The sequence below is a fragment of the Heterocephalus glaber genome, unplaced genomic scaffold (genome assembly GCF_053883595.1).
Source record: "Heterocephalus glaber isolate CG9 unplaced genomic scaffold, H.glaber_assembly_v1.0 deba00001429, whole genome shotgun sequence".
Taxonomy (NCBI): Eukaryota; Metazoa; Chordata; class Mammalia; order Rodentia; family Bathyergidae; genus Heterocephalus; species Heterocephalus glaber.
Window position 1 is genome coordinate 6,791,831 of NW_028258294.1, and position 23,730 is coordinate 6,815,560.

General features: G+C 36.6%; 1 protein-coding gene and 1 pseudogene across 4 annotated transcripts in view; one reads left to right on the forward strand and one right to left on the reverse strand.

Moving 5' to 3' along the window:
* Folh1 (folate hydrolase 1) overlaps nt 1-20,281 on the forward strand; it is a 58,228-nt gene extending 37,947 nt beyond the window's left edge. For all 4 annotated transcript variants that reach the window (XM_087212264.1, XM_004868200.3, XM_087212265.1 and 1 more), the window contains 7 exons: nt 966-1,033; nt 3,851-3,942; nt 11,831-11,921; nt 14,064-14,328; nt 14,605-14,686; nt 17,316-17,408; nt 19,029-20,281. In XM_087212264.1, coding sequence (XP_087068390.1) covers nt 966-1,033; nt 3,851-3,942; nt 11,831-11,921; nt 14,064-14,328; nt 14,605-14,686; nt 17,316-17,408; nt 19,029-19,218 — 881 coding nt within the window. In that variant the 3' untranslated portion in view covers nt 19,219-20,281. The remainder of the gene's footprint in view (nt 1-965; nt 1,034-3,850; nt 3,943-11,830; nt 11,922-14,063; nt 14,329-14,604; nt 14,687-17,315; nt 17,409-19,028) is intronic.
* LOC147827858 (small nucleolar RNA U3) lies at nt 3,220-3,306 on the reverse strand (annotated as a pseudogene).
* Nucleotides 20,282-23,730: the final 3,449 nt, after the last annotated feature.

A 23,730-nucleotide genomic window follows, 5' to 3' on the forward strand; every position in this document is an offset into this window, starting at 1 on the left:
TGGGGCTGCCCTCTCCCCACTCTGCTCTCCCTTCCGAACCAGCTAGAGAGCAGGTGGCTCACACATTTATTGTCACAACAGATACACTAAGCCCCCTTCCACACATACGAATGGACCTCGAGTTGCAAACCCTCATAGATGCCAGACATTTATAAGGTAGACGCATCTGCCAGACATTGTCACAGTTGTGCTCCTGTGTGCTTACTGTCCAGTGTGACAGTGTACAAAGTACAGTACAATTGGGGTTTTACTGTATGTGTGTGCATTTAGTTTTTTCATGCTTTACATTGTATATTTGTGTCAAAGTTGTATAAAACTCCTTTTGTCATACTTATGAAGGAATCCAATTTAGGAACGTTCTCCTAGAATGGAACTCATCTGTAAATCAAGGACTTAATGTATTTACTGGGTAAATGCTAAATGCTGAGACTGTTGTAAACATGGGAGGGAGATGGCAGCAAAAAAAAAGCACCCGCTCCATGGAACTTTTAGTTTTTCGGGAGGGTGAATAACAAGAAGACAAGTATTTAATACATTAGATAGATGAGTAGTGTGGAGAAAAAAAACACCAAGGATAATGGAATAAGGAAGTATCCTGGATAAGGAGTAGAGAAAGTGTGCCGTTTCATGTAGGCTGGTCAGGGGAAACATCTCAGCCAACATGAGACCAAAGAAGCAGTAAGTTATGCAAGATGAAGAAACTGTGTGCAAAGATCTCAAGGAAGTGTTCTTAGGCAGAATGGGAAATAAAGCTTTGGAGAGATGAAGTGGTTGTTTCCCATATGACACAGTAGACCATGATGAAGATCATGGTTTTTACAGAGTGAGGTGAGAACACTTTGAGGGTTTAATTAAATTTAGGTTTTAAAGGATCATTTTGCCCTGAGAGTTAGCACTGGTCTTAGAATAACAAAACATAACAGAGAAATGCAATAAAAATTATCTATTTTTTCCTTATCTTTCAGGAAACTACACTCTAAGGGTTGATTGTACACCTCTGATGTACAGCTTGGTATACAATCTAACAAAAGAGGTAAAAACAATTATATTTAAGAAAATCTGTCTTCTAAAAGTGATGCTTTTTGAGATGTCATTATTTTTTAAACATTGATGTTCTTTAGATCTTGTCTTTTTCCATATAACAAATATCCACAGAACCCACCTCAGACGATTTACAGACACTGCTTCCTCTCTTCCTACACTGTGAGGCAGCCTTCGGGTAGTGTTACATCTACCATCTCCCATTTGAAAACGAGGATACCAAGCCCAAAAAACATCAGCCACCAAAGTCACACAACTTATTCTGTAGCTGAACCAATTTTTGGTCCTATGGTCTAACTCCTTAGTTTCATAACTGGATAATACTCCTTGATACCTAATAATTCAGGGCACAAAAATATACAAATGATCTAAATGAGAGTATGCATAAAAACACTGCCACTTCATCTTAATTGCCAATTTGGCTGAATCAAGAGATCCTGGAGAGGTGACTGGATCACGGGGCACTACACTCATGAGTGGATCAATCCACTGGTGTTCATAACTGAATGTGCAGCCAGGAGGTGAGGTCCAGTCTGAGATGGGACACTGGGGGGTGTGCCCTTGGAAGGCTTTCTCTCACTGGACCTCTTCCTCTGTACCCTGCTTCCTGGCCTCCATGAACTGAGCAGCTATGCTCCACCGCACCCTTCCACCATGATGTTCCTGCCTTGGAGCCAGTTGACAGGCACTTAAACCTCTGATAATGTGAGCCAGAATAAACTTCTCCTCCTTAAAGTTGTGGGTGACAGCTATTTCAGCCCAGCTATAAGAAAGCTGACTAACAAAAACAGCAAATTACTTTGGGGCAGAATTCAAGTGAGACCTTTTAGTTCCTTTCTAAACTTATGCCTTGGACTTCAGTCCTCCAGCCCCACGGAGGCTGGCTTCACAGTTCATCATTAACTTTGATTCTCACAGCACCAGAAGGTACTGAACCTGGCTGAGAGGTGAGACATCAATTCCTATAGGACAGCACCTCTTTACATTAGTTCTTCATACTCTATAACTCCATTGGTCCTGGTCCAAATTAGCCAAATCTAAGGAGTTTTTGTATGTCACTTTTTTTTTTTACTGCTAATTATGTGAACTATAAAGAAAAACAATAGCAGAAAACCTGTTTTTTGATTAGAACTACAAATTAAAGTGTAATTTTCAAGAACACAATTATAGTCCTTTAGAGAAGGATTATAAAGAAAACTTACATGTCATTAAGCTTTGGTTTCAAAAGCATGGAATTTAATCACATTTTCTCATTTGGAATGGAATAATTTAATTAATTTGAAAACATCTATTTACCTAGTTACTAAGTGATCCATCATTTTCCTGCAATTTTATGAAATATTATATAACATAATTTATGTGAAACCATGCTATTTCAGAGAATTCTCACTATTCAGGTAATTTAAAATAAATGCCAAGGAAGCTTGGAAATTATTTTGTTTACTAGCTGACTTGGTAGCATCCTGTTAAAATTGGCAAAGCTTTGGTCTCTAGGTTAGACTTGAAATATGTTATGCTTGAAAATTTTTGTTTTGTTTCATTTTTGTTTTGTTTGAGAAAAATGATTTGCAATATTTCAAATTTGGCTGGTAAATTGACAATTTAGTAATACATATTTGACAATATTTCAACAATATATTTCTCACTAGAGTATACTGTCCCTGATAGCAAATATTTGTGAATGTATAAACTCGAGTTAAGTAATTGTTTCTTTCTTTATGCAGATTTTACAAGCTAGGGAAATGACATAAGTTCCAACTTCCAACTCTCTTCCTGCTCTGCAAATTTAATTTATCTCCCTGTAAATCTTTGCAGTTGCACCTGTTATAGCACATAGCACACTGGTTTCCACATTTTTTGCTGAAGGTTCCCATGCAAAGAGCATCATATGTGTCTCACTAATGGACTCTGTGTCCCTGGCATCTACAAAAAATCTTAAATAGTGTAGGTACTTTGAACTTTTTTAATTGAATTTGATCAAACATAGTACATTTGAGTTTTATTAAATTTTTGTATCATATTTATTTCATAAAAATATTTCATAGCATGCATCACTTAATTACTTAAATGTAATTATGGAACATTGTTTAATTATGCTAGTATTTGTGGTATACGTAATACTCTGAGTCTAGAATTCAATAATCAGTTATCGTATTTCCTTGGTATTCTATCTATAAAACCATAAAATGAATTTTTTTTTTTTACACAATCAGAGAAAATTCTCTAGTAACAAACTATGGAAATGAACCCTGAAAGTATAGCCTTCATAAAATGAATTTAAAGCTAAGTAGGTAACATAATTATAACGGATAACTGCTTGATTAAGTAAAATATTAATTACAATGTATTTTATTATGTATTATTTAAGGAATTTGACAATGTTATTGACAAGAAGCAGTAGTAAAAGGAATATTTTGCCTTTACTAGCTTGCTTCTTTTCTTTTATTTTTTATGCAAAGCAGAAATATGTCTGTAAAAGGAATATCCTTCAGTTTAGAAAACTCCACACACAAAATCATAAATATGACCAACATATCTAAAGACCTTGGTTTGGTAATAATTTTGTGCCTTCTTTTTTTTCTAATTTTTTTCCTGATGCTGGAAATGGAGCCCAGGGCCTTGCAACCTATGTGGGGCAAGAGCTCTACTGCTGAGCCACATAATTCTTAATTGATAGCTGGTGTAGAGATCACATCCTGTTGTCTTGCTTGAACTCTAGCTTAGCTGTTCTCTACCTGTTTAGTGGACGCTTAAGTTTTAATTCATCTGATCTGTAAGTACTCTCTTTGCTTCCTTTTGATGTGTGCAGCTACAAAGCCCTGATGAAGGCTTTGAAGGCAAATCTCTTTATGAGAGCTGGAGTGAAAAGAGCCCTTCACCAGAGTTTAGTGGCACACCCAGGTAAACAACCACCCACATTTCCCACCAAATTTCATTGTTATGTAGAATGGTTTTGAAAATAAAAGTGTTTTCTTTCAATTATTTGTAAAAAAAAAAATTTCAAAATGCTTCAGAATCTGCTAAAATAAATCATTGCTTAGTTAAATCTGTAGGAATCAAAAAAGATTCTCACTATAATAATACTCATGAAATGTGATCAAAATTGTGGTGAATTTAAAATTAAAAATTATTACTGTAAAAGACACATTGCCATTAATCTCCCTCACAATACCTCACCTCAGTTCAAACCCACTTGCTCTGTCATTCATGAATTCCCGGGGGCTGATCGTACCAGATACCTGTGAGGGGGCAATGATGAGGAATAAAGAGAAAAGAGATAATATTCAAGGTGCAAGGAGACCAAGTGAAGCTTGGCTTCAGTGGACAGACTCAACAATCTCCACAGTTGACTCATTTTTGTTAGCCACCAAGAAGCATAGGAGAAAGTGGGCCATTCATCATTTGTAGAACAGTAGCAGTGTGTGGCATTTGTAGAACAATAACAGTTGAAAAGATATTTTGAAAAAATAGGGAACAGATTAACCTTTTACTAGGGATGTGTGTGAAAGGCAACAGGTTTTTCCCTATACCCAAATGCCTGCCCAAGTTAATAAGGAACTAGCATTCTTTACATTGTCCTCAGTAGATGTTATACTTCCGTGGGAGAACTGTGATTATTAGCATTCCCACACACAGCCAGAAAGTACACAGCTTTTCATATTCTTTTCTGTTTCCCAAGGTAGATCACATCAGCCTTGGGACCAAGGGACACAATCTGGCCCCCAATAATTCCTCACATAGCCTGGTCTTCTAACAGTTCCCCCTTTTTGTTTCTGTAATTGCAGAAGTTGAAACAATATGACTTGAGGATGTAGAGCATATAGGTGTTGTTGGGTTTTGTTTCCCCTGTGACAGACCAGGAGCAAAACAAGAGAAACATACATGTTAGTACAGCTAATCCAGTATAAAATCCAAAATGGGCCTTGAGATAATTCCATGGATTAAGTTGATCAAGAGTGTTAGCAAATTTATTCCAATCCTGAATTTGTTCATCAAAATTTTGAGTTTTTTGAGACACAAATAATACTTCTTTTCTTAAGACTTCCAAATCTATAGTTATTATTATTATTATTATTATTATTATTAATAGCACCTTGAATGTGCTTTTTGATGTGTTCCAAAGGATGGGTGGATTGATTATACATGAGAGGAGATATACAATGCTAAGTAGTATTTATTATTATTATTATTATTATTATTTGGTATCAGGGATCAAACTCAGAACCTTGCACGTTGTGAGGCAGGTGGCAGAACCACTGAGCTAAATCCCTAGCCCTACCAAGTAGTATTAAAATGACACCAAAGGCCTTGCTATAACTGGAGGCTTTTTATCTGATCCCTCCTCCACATAAGAGTAGTTTCTAAGACATTAATTTATGATTGTAATTTTTCATTAAGAATACTGTATATTCCAGGCCTTATCTACAGTTCTGGTCCAATAATCTACAAAATAAGCAGTCTGTATAGAGTGAGCAAGAGCTACAGAGGATACAGTAACTCTAGAAATTAGCAATTCCAGCATTAATCAGTCCTAATATTCTTTTTGTCCTATCCACAAGATGGTCAATTAATGATTGTAGTAAGTGAATAGTGGGAGTATTGGCCTGTGGTTCTATAAGGTTCATGGTCACCTAGACTCTAGGCATGCACCCTAGAACCAATAAGTTCTTATTTACTAGGGTTCCATTTGATACACAATGGCTCAACATACATTCTCTACATATGAGATTCTATCCAACAGTTCTATACAGGAAAACAAAAGAGTTATATGTGCATATAGAAAACCATGTGATTTTGTTTTTCCAAATTTGGATGAAGGAAATATTTGCAGAGAATTTGGTTATGTTCCTTTTCCATTGCTTTTCCAATATAACAAGGAAGGACTAATTTCCAAAACATCCTCCGAAGGGTCCCAGGCCTGTCATTGATAATGGCCTGTGGAAACAGGGAGTTAAAACTGGAGCTGTGCTATGCCAGTTGTTCCTCAGGCAATTAGTACATAGCAGAGGTGTTTCTTCCATAATAGGTGGTGACCCAGTGCCAACAGGCCTAATGCCAGCTGAACAGTTATTATCCCTTCCCTCTAATTTTCCACAAGGGCCCCAGTCAGTGTATTCATATTTGTTTAGATACATTTTCTGCCCCCTGTCTCCTATACATAAGGCCTAAGGTAGGGGTGTGCCCTCATGATGTTCATTCCAAGATGTATATTGTGGACAAGGAGGGACATTGGATGAAGAAAAGTTAGTCCTTTCCCCTGTAATGTTAATAGATCCTATTTCCAAAAATATGAATTGTTTTCTACAATGGGCCATCCAGACATCCAGGTAAGGAAGCAGGCTGTAATTAGATTTTAAGGATTGAGGCTTAGTGCATAAAGATGGATATAGAAAACGTAATGTATAATTTAAGGTAGTATTAGAATCCATAAACCTAGGGTCCATAAAGAGAGCCCAGTCTAATTGATCATGATTGTTTCTGTGGGAAAATCAGCCCATGTAAAGGGTTCTTACACAGGGGGCTTAGGCACATATGCCCAATACTCTTTCCCAGACACTGGGCTTATACATACAGCACAGGTAATGACAGCCATCATGGTAACAAATATATTTTCTGGAGTATACAGGAAGCCCTGTATTGCCAGCAGCTTTTCAGCTTTCAGGGTTGTCTTTTTCATTTGTCCCCATGCTATGAGTTTTGCTACCTACATAGTCATTAGTGGCTGAGCCATCAGCCGGAGCATCTCCTCCAGGGTCATCTATGAGAATGCTTGCATTGGTGGGCTGGATTAACAGGCTCTACCATGGGGCTGGGCTGTTCCTCTCTCCATGGTCACACAATCAGTGATGGTACCCACAATGGAGTTCCATTATCTGTCAATACATAAGCATACCCTTGTCCCCATGTTATTAGTTGCATTGGGCCATTCCATTTTCCTGTTTGGACATTTTTCCTTAAAACTCGTGCTCTAGGTGCATCTGAAGATCTGTCCTTTTGCTAATGGAGTTCTGAAGGTGTATATTTAGTTTCTGCATGTGGATTTAAAACATTTACAGTGAAAGTAGCAAGATCCTGTTGAGCTTATGGAGGTAACCATACTCTCCCTTTTTGGTTTTGTAATTGAATTTTTAAGTAAAGATGGTTATGCTCTACTATTGCTTGGCCTTATGGATTATAGGGAATGCCTGTAATATGATTAATATGCAAGAGCTGAAAAAAGGACAAAGCTTTACAAACATATGAAGAACAATTATGTTTTAATTGTGTGTAGGACTCCCATAGCAGTGAAGGCAGACAAACGAAGTTGAACATGTCCCACTTTTTCACCTCTATGATAGGTAGCATGGATCTATAAAGATGTACATGGACATATTGTAATCATCCAAATGATGGAATATGAGTAATTTCCACTTGCCGAATTTCATTTTGTTGAAGGCCTTGAGGGTTGCATCCCTGAGCAGGAGTAGGGCAAAGGATGTGTTGGCATGTAGGACATGATAAAACAATTTTTTTAGCTTGCAAATGATACAATTGACTCTTTTGTTAGGGCCCTACTATTTTGATGGTGATATGGGTGGGATTGTCTCACCAAATAAAAGGGAGCAACATAAGCCACCAAAGAATTAGCTTGTTGATTACTGTAGACTAAGGGTCCCAGGAAATTAGAATAGGACCTAATATGTCCAATATGAAAGGGAACAGAGTGATTCTGGATTGCCCGTTGCAATCTAAGAAACAAATTAACTAAAGGGAAATCCAGGGTGGCTTTTAAAGTAGTGCTTTCTACTTTAAAAAGCACTGCTTTTAAAGTAGTGCTTTCTACTTTCTTTTTGGGTAAGAAACACCACATAGGCTGAGTCACTGATAATATTTATTGGTATCAACTTAGTAAGTTCTATGATATATACAATAGCAGTTATTTCTGGGCTAAAAGCCCAGAGGTTAAAATAATATGTTGAAAAACACTCTAGATGTCTGCCTTTCCCTCGGAGGAGCTATCTGTAAAATAAGTCTGTATATCAGGAATAGGATCTAATCATGTAACCTGAGGAATTATGCATGGATGTCTGAGAAAGAATAGTAAGATGGGGTCACTGGGAAAATGACTAACAATTTAACTTATAAATGCTATGAAAGCATCTTTGCCAATAAGTGGGTTGTTGTAACAAGGTTGAATATTGAGGTGGTTCTAAGGGTAAAATAGTAGAAGATGGATCATTGCCAAATAGCTGATTACAATGAGTTCTGCCAGCCACTAAAATTTTTGCTATTTATTTAGTGTACACCTGTAAAGTTTATACTATTTGATTAGGAAGGTACAGCAATTCAATAGGGAATAATTGGGAATCATAAAATTGTCCTAAAAGCCCAGTAGGGAAGTGAGGAGTACTTAAAATACATAGAATGAGAGGTTGGTTATTATTGACCTGATACACTTGCCACTCATAGAATTTTTTTCTACTAATTTTTCCTCCAGTGCCTCAGGGGTTAATTATTGAGGAAAATTAATCTGAAAGTCACCTTGAAGTGTATTATAGAGGTGTTTTAATTGATATGTGGCAATACCCAATTTTGGCCAAATCTAATTAATATCTCCTAATAATTTTTGAAAATTATTTAAGGTCAATAAACAATACCATCTTATTTTTATTTTTTGAGGTCTTACTGCCCATTCTATAAGCAAAGTGCCTAAATAGAAATAGAGGTTTGTACCTTGTCAGGAGCTATGCAAAGGCCATAATTAAGGTCCCTCTTTACTGTAGCAAATAAAGGATGTAGCTGTAGCCTTGTAGTCATGGCCAACAAAATGTCATCCATATAATGAATGATACAAGCTTGATATTTTTTTCAGGCAAATTGTAAGGCTTGGCTTACTAAATGCTGACACAAAGTGGGACTGTTTATCACTCTCTGAGGTAAAACTGAGTATCTGAGTATCTGAGTCTGAAAAAGGTTATCACCATAACCTGTATACCCAGGAAGCATGAATACATTTAGTACACCAAGAAATTACCAATAATGAGTATCACAGCTATATGAATCTCTTTATCTTTTAGTTTTGTACCAAGAGCATCTTTTTAATAAAACCTTATTATTTTTTTCTACAGAAAATTTAACCTTTTGACAATGACCAATGTAAACATATCTCAATAATGTTTAGCAGTACATATTGGGGTATGTCTCCCACAAGGTTATGGAAACCACTGGGGTATCCCTAGTGAATAGTCTAGAAAATATTTCCATGTAGCTGCTCCTTTATTCACCAAGTGGAGTTCTGCCTAGCAGTCTCCCCCAAGCCTAAGGATCCCCATTTAATTATCTTAACAAATTTTAGATGACCTATGAGAACCAGATCATAACAATTAACACATTATTTTTGACCAATGAAATATTTATGAGTTATTATGCAGACAACAACATGCATTGTATTTGTAAAACCAGTCTTGACATCATTTTGATCAGCTGGCAATGTGGGGGAGGGAAGCATGTCTTTAATTTTAATGACATTTATCTATAAGCCAACTTAAGTTATAGGCAAATATTTAAAAAACCCAAAAAGGTGAAAAAATGGAGAAAAAATGTTGTTGAGCTCAAACAAAACATCTGTAAGATTGGACAGACAGATAGGCAGACACACATATAAGATACTTTGTTTATAAAACCAGAGTATACTCAGGTATATTTGGCCAAGTTGAATTATAATAATGCTTTTATACTTTTTAGGCTAGTAACTATAAATAAGACTAGTCAGAACATTTTGTAGTCAATTAACAGAGATATCTTGTAATTAGAATCAGAAGGACTGAAAAACCCTTTACTCCTGTAAATGCAAAAACAGTATTAAGGTGAGCCTAGTTGTTAACTAGTTAATAACTATTTATTAGTTAATATTAATAATTTAATTTATTAATAATCCATTTATTTACATGTACTCATGTATTTTTTTAAATTTTAATCCTTTCCAACCTGCATGTGGGTGTTAACCTGAGCCCTGGCCTGTTTTTTTGGGTTTTTTGGTACCGGGGATGAAACTCGGGTCCTTGCGCTTGTGCAGCAGGCGGCGAAACCACTGAGCTAAATCCCCAGACTGCCCCGGCCTGTTTTAATAGCATCTTTAGTAACTGCACATACCTTTGCTACTCTACTGACAAATTCTGCCCCATCATCCCAGTTAAGAAAACTTTTCCATGGCACTAGTGCTTACTTTCACTTTTTTTTTTTTTTTTTCTAGTACCAGAGATTGATCTCAGGACCTTGCGCTTGTGAGGCAGGATGGTGCCACTAAGCTAAATCCTTGGCGCTTGCTTTCACTTTTGTATAGCCATCTCCAAAATCATCCTGAAGCATTTCCCTACAACTGTGTCATTCTGTCCCACTCAGGTGGGTCTTCCTCTCCAAATCTCAAGTCTCCTGTTTAGGCACCAGTTTCTGTGGGCTGATCAGACCATAAGATACCTGTGAGTGGGGTATGACAGGGAAAAGGAGAAACAAAATATTCAAGGTGCAAGCGAACCAAGTGAAGCCTGCCTCTAGCAGATAGACTCAACAATCTCCATGATTGACATGCTTTTTTAGCCAGCAAGAGGCATAGGGGGAAGCAGGTCATGTGTCATTCAAGGAACAAAAATGCTTGAAAAGATACTTTGAAAAATAGGGAACAGATTAAATATTATTAGGGGAGTGTGTGAAAGGGAACAGGTTCTTCCCTGTACCCGGATGCCTGCCCAAGTTAATAAGGAACTAGCATTCTTTATATTGTCCTCAACAGATGTTATCCTTCCATAGGAGTACTGATCATTAGCATTCCCACACAGCCAGAAAGCACACAGCTTTCCGTAGTCTTTTCTATTTCCCAAGGTTGATCACATTGGTCTCAAGACCATGGGACACAATCTGTCCCCCAATAATTCTTCATATAGCTTGGTCCTCAACAATGATTATCTTCAGATGTACAGTTGTGGCTGCCTTGATGTCTTGAATCAGTTGAAAATGTTTACCTTTCATGGTCATTTTAACTTCAGGGAAAAGCCAGAATTTGCCTGGTGAGTAAGGTGGATGAGGAGACACTAATGTTTTTAAGAGCCTGCATGTCTTTTGGATGTTACTCAGCAGCAGCATTCACTTTGTTTTTTGTCACATCTTGTAAAAACACTCTTGAAAGAGGCCTCCCAGAACTACTTTGAAAAGTGGCAAAAATGATGGATTAATGGGATAAGAATGTTCTGAGGGAGGGGGACTATTGTGAGGGGTATTAATGACAATGTGTCTTTTATAGTAATAAATTTCTATTTAAGCACATTATTTTTTGCTCATTCTTGTGCAATTAAAAAATCTTTTAATGTAGATAATGATAATTCCCCTTATATTTCTGTTATCTTGTCCCTCTGTTATCACTCTTTTTTTCTTAACATTTAAGTTAAAATATTTTGGTTGTTCTAATAAAAATATGAGCATCACTTCAGCAAAAGAAAAGGCACAGATATCAGTAGTTTGTAAATGTAATTACCAACAGTATGAGTAATTTGAATGATTTAACAGAATTTCCGTCTGAATTATTTGAAAGAAGCTTGCTTCTTTTCACTTTATAACATATAGCAAAGATAAATGATACATAGAATGAGCTAATCTGAAGGAAAACATTTTCCAACTTCAAGACCATTCTTAAAAATAGGACTTAAAATAGTCACCCCACAGAATATTCTTATAGAAGTGAATATTTTGTGAGATCTTTAGTCTATATTTGATGAAAAACTTATTCTGAAATAATTCTGTTCTTTTATCCCTTAAGGATTAGCAAGTTGGGGTCTGGTAATGATTTTGAAGTGTTCTTCCAAAGACTTGGGATTGCTTCAGGCAGAGCACGGTATACTAAAAATTGGGTGAGTTTATTTCAATAAATTCTTCAAAGCTATGAATGTATTTTAACTGTATAAATGACTTTTACTGTGAAAAGTGGCTCATGCATTAGCAGAATAGAGAAATTTGAAAGCAGAAGGGAGATGTCTTGTGGCTAATACTACATGGGATAGTTCCTTTATATGGTGTCTTAAGCATCATATTTAAGTTCCACTTGTCACCAATACTTCTGTTTACAAGTTTCAACTTCAGTTTGGTTTTTTTCTTTGTTTGTCTTTGTTTTCTTGTGGTACTGGGGATCAAACTCAGGACTTTGTGCTTGCCAGGCAGGCATGGCACTACTGAGCTACCTCCCCGGCCCAAGCTTCAACTTCTTTATGTTGTTTCTGCATTATTTGGTAACACTACATTCAGTCATTTAATTTAGAATTGTTTTTAATTTTTCTCTTGTTATCATTCAGAATCAACCCAAACAAGACCTGAAAATATTTGGATGTTTATCTCTTATTATGGGTCCATTCGTTAAAACAGTAACAAATATTTAAACAACAAATGAAACAATACACAGGGAACACGTAAAAATGGTGGGTTGGTTTTTTTGTTGATGTGTTTGTGTTTGGTTTTAGTTTTCATTTTCATTAAAGTAAAATAAATACATGGTTTATAAAATCTCCTAATTCTATAGGAGCTTATATAGAAAAACAGTGTTTTATCTCATTTCAATGCTCACCACACACTTGATCTCTGTTCATCAAATGCAGTCTTTCAGTTTTTGTTTTTTCTAATACCTACCTACCTACCTCCATGTTATAAACAGTAGCTTATACTATTACTTTTTATATTTCATTTTGTGTTAATGAGAAAGTATTCTGCTACTTGTTAAAATAAGAGGGAGATTTTATTCAAGACTGTTGCACCTAAATATATTGCAATAGGGGAATGAGAATGAGCCCTTTGCAAATTTCCACTGAGCTCACATCCTCAAAGAAAATTGGGAATTGACAGCCAATATTAAGTACCTGCAGGTCTTTTCTTTGGACTAGTTATTCTTCTCCTGTCTTAAAGACAGGAAGTATTTAATCTCCAGCTCTTGGGGTAGGATGTTAGGCAGGATTGTGTGGAGTGATGATAAGAATAGATATTAATATTATCTACATTTTCCTAATGATAAAATTACAGCAAAGAAAGATCAAGTGACCCCACCACCAGTTCTGGTAATAAATCCCAAAACCTGGATTCAAAACATGGCTAATGCTAGAATATGCCTCTTCAACAAACTAGTACATAAAGAAGTGTTCTTTTGTATCAATTACAAAAATAAGCACGTTGAAAAATTATCAAAAGGCACAATTTAGCAATGTATAGTTTGATTTCACCCAACTTTTATGTATGTTGTTGGTTTTCCTTATACTTGTATGAACACCCCCTTCTGTCTCCTTGGTGAGAGTTTGAATTCACTACTGAACCCCTAACAGCTGCGATTCTCTCAGTGCACTGTTGGTCAGAAAATCAATCTACAGAATTTCCATTATTAAATAATTTGGCATACTTTCCTACACAATATTGTATAATGCTTACTGACTTACCCCTGAGAATTCTCTGGATCTTTAAAATAATTTTTATGCAAATGCAGCATTGTCATGTCTTTTTTCAGACTTCTAAAATATTTTCACATCTCTCAAATTCTTTGTGTGTGTTTGTGTGTGTGTGGTATTTGGGAATTGAACCCAGAGCCTTTACACTGAGATACATCCTCAGCCCTTTCAATAGTTTTTTGTTTTGAGACAAGAGTTGTTGTGCACTCTGGGCTTGGACTTGTGATTTCCCTGCCTCAGCTTCCCAGGGTGCTAGGAGTATAGGTGTATGCCACTGCACATGGCTATCTCTCATATTCTGAAAGGGAAGTCAGTTAGGTCTCTCCAAAATAATGTTTTAATAGTATTGTTTATATCATATAGATATATATGTTACTTGGTACAACCCTGTAATATACTAAAGTACTATAACGTTAGCCCTTTACTACGTAGCTTATTGAAGTGCTCAAGTGTTTTATCTTTATTCATCACTGATCAAACATTCTTACTAATATTGATAGTAAATACAGTGCTAGGCATTTTGTTATAAGCTGTTTTATGAAAGATATGTTTTGTTTTGTTTTTTTGTAGGAAACAAACAAATTCAGCAACTACCCACTATATCATAGTGTCTATGAAACTTATGAGTTGGTGGAAAAATTTTATGATCCAACATTTAAATATCACCTTGCTGTGGCCCAGGTTCGAGGAGGGATGGTGTTTGAACTGGCCAGTTCCATGGTGCTCCCTTTCAGCTGTCAGGATTATGCTGTAGTTTTAAAGAAGTATGCTGATAAAATCTATAATATTTCAATGAAGTACCCACAGGAAATGGAAAGATACAGAGTATCATTTGGTATGTTACACTTCCTCTTTGCAAATTCATTATTTGTATGTTCCCATTAATTTCTAAAATACAATGGCATACATTAGGTCACATGTTATTTACAGCTATTCTGGGTGACCAAATAATCTGTTTCTCTCTATGAATATATTTTCCATTTCATAGATACTAATATATAATGCTTTGTAAAACACAAAAGAATATGCTTTCTTTATTCTGATTTTAAAACTATAGAATACTATTAGAAATTATGTTTTTAGTTTTTGATGATTCCAATTTCTATTTCAGACTCATTGTTTTCTGCAGTACATAATTTTACAGAAATAGCTTCTAAGTTCAGCAAGAGACTTCAAGACTTAGACAAAAGCAAGTATGTTCTGTGTTTCTTTATGTCTATAACAGATATAATTAAAAGGAAATACGAATTGACATCTCTGTTACCAAAATGTCCTCAAACAAGTTGTTGCTGTTTTCTGTCTTCCTCTACCCGGACGCACCCTATAGGAGGTTGCCCTTCTTTCTCTCCAAGACCTGGATCTAAACTCTGAGTGCTGCCCTGCTACTCAGAGATGCAGCGCCCCCTCACAGCCAACGGAGGAGTTGCAGCATCCACATCTTAGCCAGGATTGTTCTCTGCTCTGTGACCCTGGCTTTTTCCACTTTTATTTCTTGCTCTTTCACTGTCTGTACATCACAGCTCACATAATCTTATTCCTAGAGCATAGCTTTTTCTACCTCTTCTTGAAGTCATTACTTCCACATGGAAATACAGTGGCGCCTCAGTTCACGAACTTAATTCTTTCCATGATTCTGCTCCCAAATGAGATTGAAAGAGAACCAAATCAAATTTCCCCATAAGGTCAACATTGAACCTAACCATTGGATTTGATTTGATTCTTGTCAAATTCGGTTTGTGACCAGAATGGTGGAAAGACTGAAGTTCGTGAACCTAGATACCACTGTACTGTCCTCATTTCTGCCCCCACCTGGTAAAATTTGACTTATCCAGAATAGCAAATATTGTGAAGCCATTGACTTTGGAAGTTAAACATTTAGGATTGATTCTGTATAAGATCATAAATATAAACTATAATTTGAGCATAATTTTAAAGGTACAAAGGCAACACTAAGGAAAATGTGGCAATACTAAGGAGATGTCAGTCTGGTACAAGCTGCTACAAGATCTGTGATTGCTATGGTAACCATAAAAGCCCAGATCCCCCAAGACTTCCCAAGGCTTCCACTGGCAGCCAGTTAGAGCTCTGCCAGGCATGGTTTGTCAGGGTGAGGGTTGTGACCTGCGATCCAGCCAGGTCTGTGTCCAGCGGAACTCCACTCTTGATGGCTCTTCCAGGGCAGCAGAGGCTGTAGCCCAGCTGTCAGACCTGGAGAGAGCATGAGGCTCCCACTGGCCCCAGGCAGCTTGGGCTGTCTAAACAAAGAGAAGTAAAAGTACCTCTGGGGGAAGGTCAGCCCTCCTGTTCTGTCTCTGAGCATTTACCTCCGTGGTGTAGTTCAAATTGCACTCTGCTCCATACAAGGAACATAGGAGGGTTTTTAAATGGTAGCCACAGGATCCAAAGTCCAGCAAGAGAGCCAGAGAGGCAGAGACAGAGAAATGTGAAGGAGTGAGGGAGAAAAGAGGATAGGAGGAGGGGAAAAGAGAGAGGGACAGATGTGTGTGTTTATGTGTTTGTGCATTTCTATGTAGGCGTGTCCATGAGAATTCTTGTTATGTAGCAATACTTCAGAAATTTGATTCAGAAGCCAATAGCTACTTACTGAAATTATCTTCCATTCAATTATCTCTTTGCTTATAGGAGCTGGTAACAGTCTATGCCTCTTTCATACAATTACCTAAACTGGTAAATGATGTTAAATAACTAACTGTTAAAAATAGCTTACTTGAGAGGCTGAGCCAGGAGGAGCACTGTGGCAAGGCCACCCTGGAATACATAAAGAGACTCTGTCTTGACAGAAAAAGAAAGAATATACATAGCTCAAGTATAAATTGTGAGGTCTTTAGTTATTTCTATTTTCCTTTTGTCAACATAGTGCAATTAAAAGGAGAATATGTACTTCATTTACTCTAAGACCTTATGTTTGTGACCTTGGGCAAGTTGATTAACAACTCATCCTTTGTTATTTATGAAGTGGAGCTATTGCCCTGTTCAACCTGTAGGATTGTTCTGAAGATTAAAAATAATGCATTGTGTAAACCTTAGGAACGGTAGGTGACCACTATGAGCTATTACTAAAATTAATACAAAATTAAGATCTAAGTAATGGTTAAAAATATTCCTTAATGATTATTTCTCATTAAGTATGCAGAGTTAATGTACTGAATTCAATAACTCATTGTTGACAAAGGTCGGGTGATAATATTTCAATTATATTGAGTCATTTTTAGTATAATAACTTCACCATCAGCCTTCGGAATTGGGAGTGAGCTCTGTGGGAATGTTTGGATACTTGAATATTGTTGAAAGGATCAAGCTAATGCTATAGCTTATGTTCATGGCAGGCTTATATTTAAGAAGACGAATATTACTGTTTGTCATTTGGTAAATATTTATAACTTTTCAGGAACCTAACATAATATCTCTAATGGGATTAGCTCATTTCAGTATTAATATTGCCTATGAGATTATTAGAATCTCTTATGTACCTGGGTTTATCAATTATTATTTCAGTATACATAAAATGCACTATATTTTCCACTGCCAGGTCAGTGTTTCATAAGTCTGTGAGAATAGTATTTTATAGGATTTTTAAAATACGATAATTAGGGCCGGGGATTTAGCTCAGTGGTTTTGCCGCCCGCTGCGCAAGAGCAAGGACCCGAGTTTGATCCCCAGTACCAAACAAAAGCAATACATAAAATAAAATAGGATAATTATATATGCTATTGTTATTGTTATTTTTGCTGATTTTTAAATTTTCTGGGTAATACATAAATTCTCATGAAGTTATAATCATTATATTTATTTCCTTTTTAGCCCAATATTATTAAGAATTATGAATGATCAACTGATGTTTCTGGAACGAGCATTTATTGATCCTTTAGGGTTACCACAGAGGCCTTTCTATAGGTAAGGAAAAATAGGACTGTTTATTCTAGTTTTATTTTAAAATGTTTTTGTACTGTGGAAGATATACCATCGTTGATTTCCTTCACCCAAACAGAAAATTTAAAACTAAATCTAATAAATTATAAATATATTTTATATCATGTAATATGATCTATACATATCATTCTAGTATTTTTTTTTCATCTCTGATTACAAAAGAATTTTTTTAGGAAATTTAGAAGAGTCAAAAAGACTCAGCAGGAAACAAAAATTTCCCCAATCCCATCAGCCAAGTGCTAAATCATTTTTATATTTTAGCATTATCCTTCTCCTATTTTAAACATATTTATGTTTATTTGTAAATATAATAAATCTATATATGGATATGTGTAATATGAAATATATATTTATTTATATATGTAATGTAATCCTGTGATGCTGAAATGTAAGGTTTTTCCCCCTAAATTTTTACAAGCATGCTTATATCTGACAGATTGTACCAAGTTTTGAAAAATGAGTTAGAGCATCAAACAGCCCTGTCTTTCTGTGTGGGAAGCACCTAAAGGCTGCATTGGGGGTGACTGATTTGCTGACAGGGTGACTGATTTGCTAACAGCAGCATTTCTGTGCTCTGTACTTGTTCACCACTTTACTTGGATACTTGTCCTCTTCCAGGGCTGGTACACTGAACTGCCTTGCCCCTTCAATAAAGCAGTCTTCTACCTAAATCATGTGGAATGTTACAAATTTGATTTTTGGTTTTGTTTTTTTGTTTGGTACCGGGGATCAAACTTGGGACCTTGCGTTTGCGAGGCAGGCAGCGGAACCACTGAACTAAATCCCTGGCCCCTACAAATTTGTTTTTAATGATTCTTTGTGCTTTCAGCAAAGCATTGTAACATAATAATATACCTTTTTCAAAAAGGAGATAAAATTCAGTAGTAAGTGGGTTGGCTGCAACAGGACTTAATGATCACAGTGGTGTAATTAAGGGGCAGGTGAAGTGAACACTTGCAGTGCTTATTGCAGCAAATAATTTAATCATTTAAGCTCTCAGACCTCAGTTTCCTCCCTTGTGAAGTACCAATATTAACTTTGTAAAATTTATTAAGAATTTTTTAAGAATGTGGCTCGGGGCTCCAGGGATTTAGCTCAGTGGTTCCGCCGCCTGCCTCGCAAGCAGAAGGACCCGAGTTTGATCCCCGGTACCAAAAAAAAATGTGGCTTGGGATGCAGCTCAGTGGTAGAATTCTTGGCCAGCATACCCAAACCTGTGTTTAATCTCCAGTACCACACAAAAAAAGCAAAGATTAAGATTTACAATTTTTATAATTCTTTTCTTTTTAAATAAGTTAATCTTTTAACATCATGCATGATCAGTACTAGGTAAACAGCTCTCACTGTCATTGTTAGCATTATATCTCTGAATCACTTTGAATTATTTGTTTAATGTAAAAATATAATACATACTGGGATATCACAGACCAGTTTTTGGAGACTATTGAATTTGTAAGTTCAATTGACAAGTGGATTATTCAGGTCATAAATTATGAATGTGCTATCCAGGACTGCAGAGTGCTCTTGTTTTTATCTTGTATATTGTTCATGCAGCTAATTAATAGAAAACTGTTTTATTAACAGGCACATCATCTATGCCCCAAGCAGCCACAATAAGTATGTAGGGGAGTCATTCCCAGGAATTTATGATGCTCTCTTTGATATTAAAAGCAAAGCAGACCCATCCAAGGCCTGGGAAGAAGTGAAGAGGCAGATTTCTGTTGCAGCCTTCACAGTGCAGGCTGCAGCAGGGACATTGACAGAAGTAGCCTAGGAGGGAACTGAAAAAAGGTCCTGTTGAACTGCTATGATACACTGAAAAATAAAAGTGTGAGATTCTAGGTATATATGTGAGTATAAGTATGTATGTGTATACATATACTTTTTCTTCTCATTGTGAACCAAGAAAGAAAAATGGACAATTTTTATTTTATAATTATTGAATGTTATTCTGAAGTTGAAAAGTTGAACTAAATGCTACAACTAAGAAGAACATCTTAATATAGTAACACTTATCTAGCACTATCAACATCAAGTCTAATACAGCACTTCCAGATCTAAGCATGTCATTGAACATGTAGCAAAGCCCCCATTCTGCAGCACAGTGGGGCAGGGCACAGGACAGCGCCTCCTAGAGACCAAGGCCTTCCTGGCCACCCCAGCCTGGGAAGATCTCGCCCTACCACATTTTTTGGGAAGTTGTGAGCTAAATCCACTTCTAGTAAATGTAGCCACTTTGTATTGTAAAAGTAATTGTTTTTTTTGTTATTTGTTTATTTTATTTTATTTCTTTGTACATGTATGTAGTACATAATGTTTCCATTCCTTATGTGGAGTTGATGCATGTACATAACACATCTTAATTCCTTTTTTCATCTCCTTTCCCTTCCTTCCCTATCCCCTCCAGTCATCTCTTGATCCCTTTCATTTTTTTAGAACCATCTAGCCAGGTATGGTGCACACACCTGTAATCCCAGCACTCCGGAGACTGAGGCAGGAGGATTACCATGAGTTCAAGGCCAGCCTGAACTGCATAGTGAGACACGGTCTCCAACAAACAAACAAACAAAAAGAATATATAACATAAATGTGTAGTGTAAAATAAATACTTCTAAACTGAATAACCCTATTGAGAAAGGACTGTTTTCAGTTATTTTGGATCTTCATGTGCTACTGACCACCAGTGTGCTGTTTATGCCAGAAATAGTCACTTTTTATAATTTTGTATTTCTTTCTAGTTTTTATGATTTTTATCACATGTGACTGTATCCCTTACATGTTTTGGCTTTGTACATATTGTAACATTTTATAATTAAAGTCATACTACTTGCATTTTTCCTGATGCTTGTTTTTCCATTCACATTTGAGGGTTCATCCATGTATCATATTCTGTCATACCAAGCATTCCTGTGCATGACAGTCACCCTTATCAGTCAAGAGCCACCAAGAAAGAGAAAAAATCAATGTGAACAGAGAAAGTTAACACAAAGTTAATACAGCAGTGAAGTATTGTCTGCTAGCAGGTAAAGAGAATTCTCTGTACAGATGAAGGATAGGAGGAGAGGCCACAGCACAGAGGGCTGTGTACAGCAGCAGTGAAGAGCGCCCCCCAGCGAGGGCCTCCCTCCATGGCCGAGAGGTGCTGTGGTCTTAACTGGGAAAGCTTGCTGCACACCACCTTCTAGAGCTGCCCAGAAACTTCTCTTGTAGGTATCATGAAAAGTTGAAGTGTTGCACTTAAAAATAACATGACATGATTAATAGGCAAAAAGAGAAACTATAAACAATTTCATCAAAGTCCGTTACTGACATTTATCATATTTTACTGAAGACATTTAAAACTGTTCTAAGGTCAAAGTCAGTGTTTCCTGTAAATTGGAGGATTGTATGGAACTGACTGGGAACCCAGGCAATAAAGTAAAGTACTTCCAGGTATTTTTAGTTCTTCAGTTTCTATAGGGATCTTTGAAAAAATTTAAGAAGTCTTTCAGTCCAGTCAAGTTGACAGTCAAAATTAACAACCGCACAAGACAACTGCCACATTTCCCCAAGTCAGAAAGGGTCTTTTCCCCCCGAGCACTTGCCCATCTCACTCTCCCCTAACTAGGTTTCTTGAGTGTCTCTAAAAGTGAAATACTTCTAAGCACAGTGCTTTTCAACTACATCCCTAGTATCAGGAGTACCTGCATCCCAGACACATTAGGAAATACACTATGGTAACTCTGGTCTAAAGATAACTGTGCTATGCTTTCAAATGTGCATTTAAAATCCACTTCTACAGACCTTGTGCTCCTTCATGCAAGTTCACGCTGTCCAGCGTATTGGTGATGCCCAAGTTGAAGGAACCCAAAAGTAGACTGAGAGTGGCCAGGGGATGGGGGAGGATTGCTGGAAGGTAAACATGAATGGGTATTGAGAGTGATTTTTGGAGTGATGAAAATGTCTTAGGAGAGAGAATGATGATTGTTGTACAATTCTCAATATACTTAAAAATCACTGAATACTTTAAAAAAGTGATTTTGGTGATATGAGAATCTATCTCACTAAACAGATTTTCAAAAAGCCATTGCTGATATTCTATTAAATGTTCCATAACAAGGTTATAAATTTCATTTCACACACCTGTAATCCCAGCTACTCCAGAGGCTAAAGCTAAAAGATGAATGTTAATCTGAGAAATTAAGTGAGACACTGTATCAAAAGATATTTTTTAAATGTCTGGGAATATAGATCAATATTAGAGTGCATGTCTAACACATGTGAGGTTGTGTGTTCAATCCCCAGTATAAAGAAGGTAAAAGGACACTTGTGGTCTCTTGTGCTTGTTGGCCACACACTGTGGATGGTGGGGCAGAAAGTTCACAAATTCAAGCCCACCCTAGGCTGCATGAGGTAGACAGCCTCTCAAGATGAAACGATTAAAAAAGAGCTGGTAATGTAGCTAAGTGTGATGCCCTGGGCTCAATTCCCAGTATATCAAAAAAAGAAAAGAATAAACATTACGGGAAAAAAAAGGAAAAGGAAATTAATCATTTCTAAAAAAAGACCTTTTGTGGTTCTCTAAGGACCTTTGTGATTACTTTTGAGTTTTTATTATACACATAATAAATACTGAGGCAAAATTCCCATGTATATCTAATACACTCCTTTAGAACAAAGTACATGTCAGAACACTCTTCAGTCATATATGGAAGTAGATTTAGGTTTCAGTGTCTACAGTTTGGAAACATTTCTTCCATATTTTCATGAATTTTCACCACTTTTATCAAGGTGCTGACGTTCTTGTAAAGATTGATTCAGAGAGTCAAAAAAATGAAAGATTATGTGATGTCACAATAAAACATAAAAACGGAGAGAAAAAATATCTAACTTTTTTGCTTATAATTGCATAGGTACTGGAGCAGACAGGACTAGGCAGGATTTCTTCCATAGTCTCTCAGAAAAGTTACAAAATTGCTCTCCATATCTCTGATGAGGTTTTATTTATTATTTATTCTTGTTTTACTGAGACAGGGTCTCATTATGTAGTTCAGACTGGCATTGAACTCACACTCCTAGGCTGGCCTTGAACTCCCAGCAGTCCTCCTGCTTTAGCCTCTCAAGTACAGGGATTATAGGCATGCCCCACCATGCCCAATGTAGGATGAGGTTTTCAACTAATTTAAAAAAAATTTAAAATAACAAAAAGTTTATTTGTTTTGTTTTTGTTGTTCTTCAAGCTTTTATTGAAGTGTAATGATCCAGGATGAATCTTAGATCTTGTTAAAAGCAGCCATGTCCATGGACTGCACATAGTCCTCAAAGGCAATGATCTGCTCCTCCAGCATATCTGTTCCAACTTTATCATCTTCAACTATACACTTATTTGCAGGTTGTTAATTCCATATCCCACTGGAACTAGTTTAGAGGAGCCCCAGACCAAGCACTCTGCTTGAATGCTGTGGACGCACTCCTCTAATTTTATCAGATCTGTCTCGTCATCCCAAGGTTTCACATCTAGCAAGATGGAAGACTTAGCAACAAGTGCGGGTTTTTTGGCTTTCTTAGACATACTGTGGAGGTTGTTCTTCCCTTAGCCTCTTTGCGTCTTCGCTTTCCTGTAAAGAAAAATTGTAATTATTTCACAAAGCTGTTGTTCCTGTGCTTGAAGCTGGTGGTGAGATCATCACAAATAAACTAATGTTTTAGGGTTTTTTAATAAAAATTAATTTGTAAATTGCAAAATGACTAGAATCAATGAAGTTCCTCAAACTCTAAAATGAGTGCAAACTGTTTCTTTAATTTTCTCTCTGTATGGACATTTAAGATTGTTCTTCCATATCTTTATTTCTATACTTTGTATATATTTTAATATGGTAGCATGGCTTTTGAAATTTTTCTGTAACATTCAATATCATTTGCTACTCTTTAGCCTACACTTTGATCAGTTTTGCCATAACATGATATAAATGGATTTATAAAAAAAACAATCAATGAATAAAGGATGTGAGTCCAGGGAGTGGCAGAAGCCAGAATTCCATGCCATGCAGGGCCAACAAGACACCAGGCTGCACCCAGACACCTCTGTCCTTGCAGCTGGGAGAGTGCAGGCTCCAGCTGTTCCTCCAGTTCAAGGTCACCTCTTAGAGACTGACCTTTCTGAGCCGGGGGGAATTTAGACTCCTTCCCTGGTACAGGCATCCTTCAGGTACAGAGAGGTCCTAGCTCCAATTAAAACTAGAAGGACAGCTCACTTCAGTTTTCACACTGTGGAGTAGAATTTTTCTAAGAAAACAGCTTTCTAGGA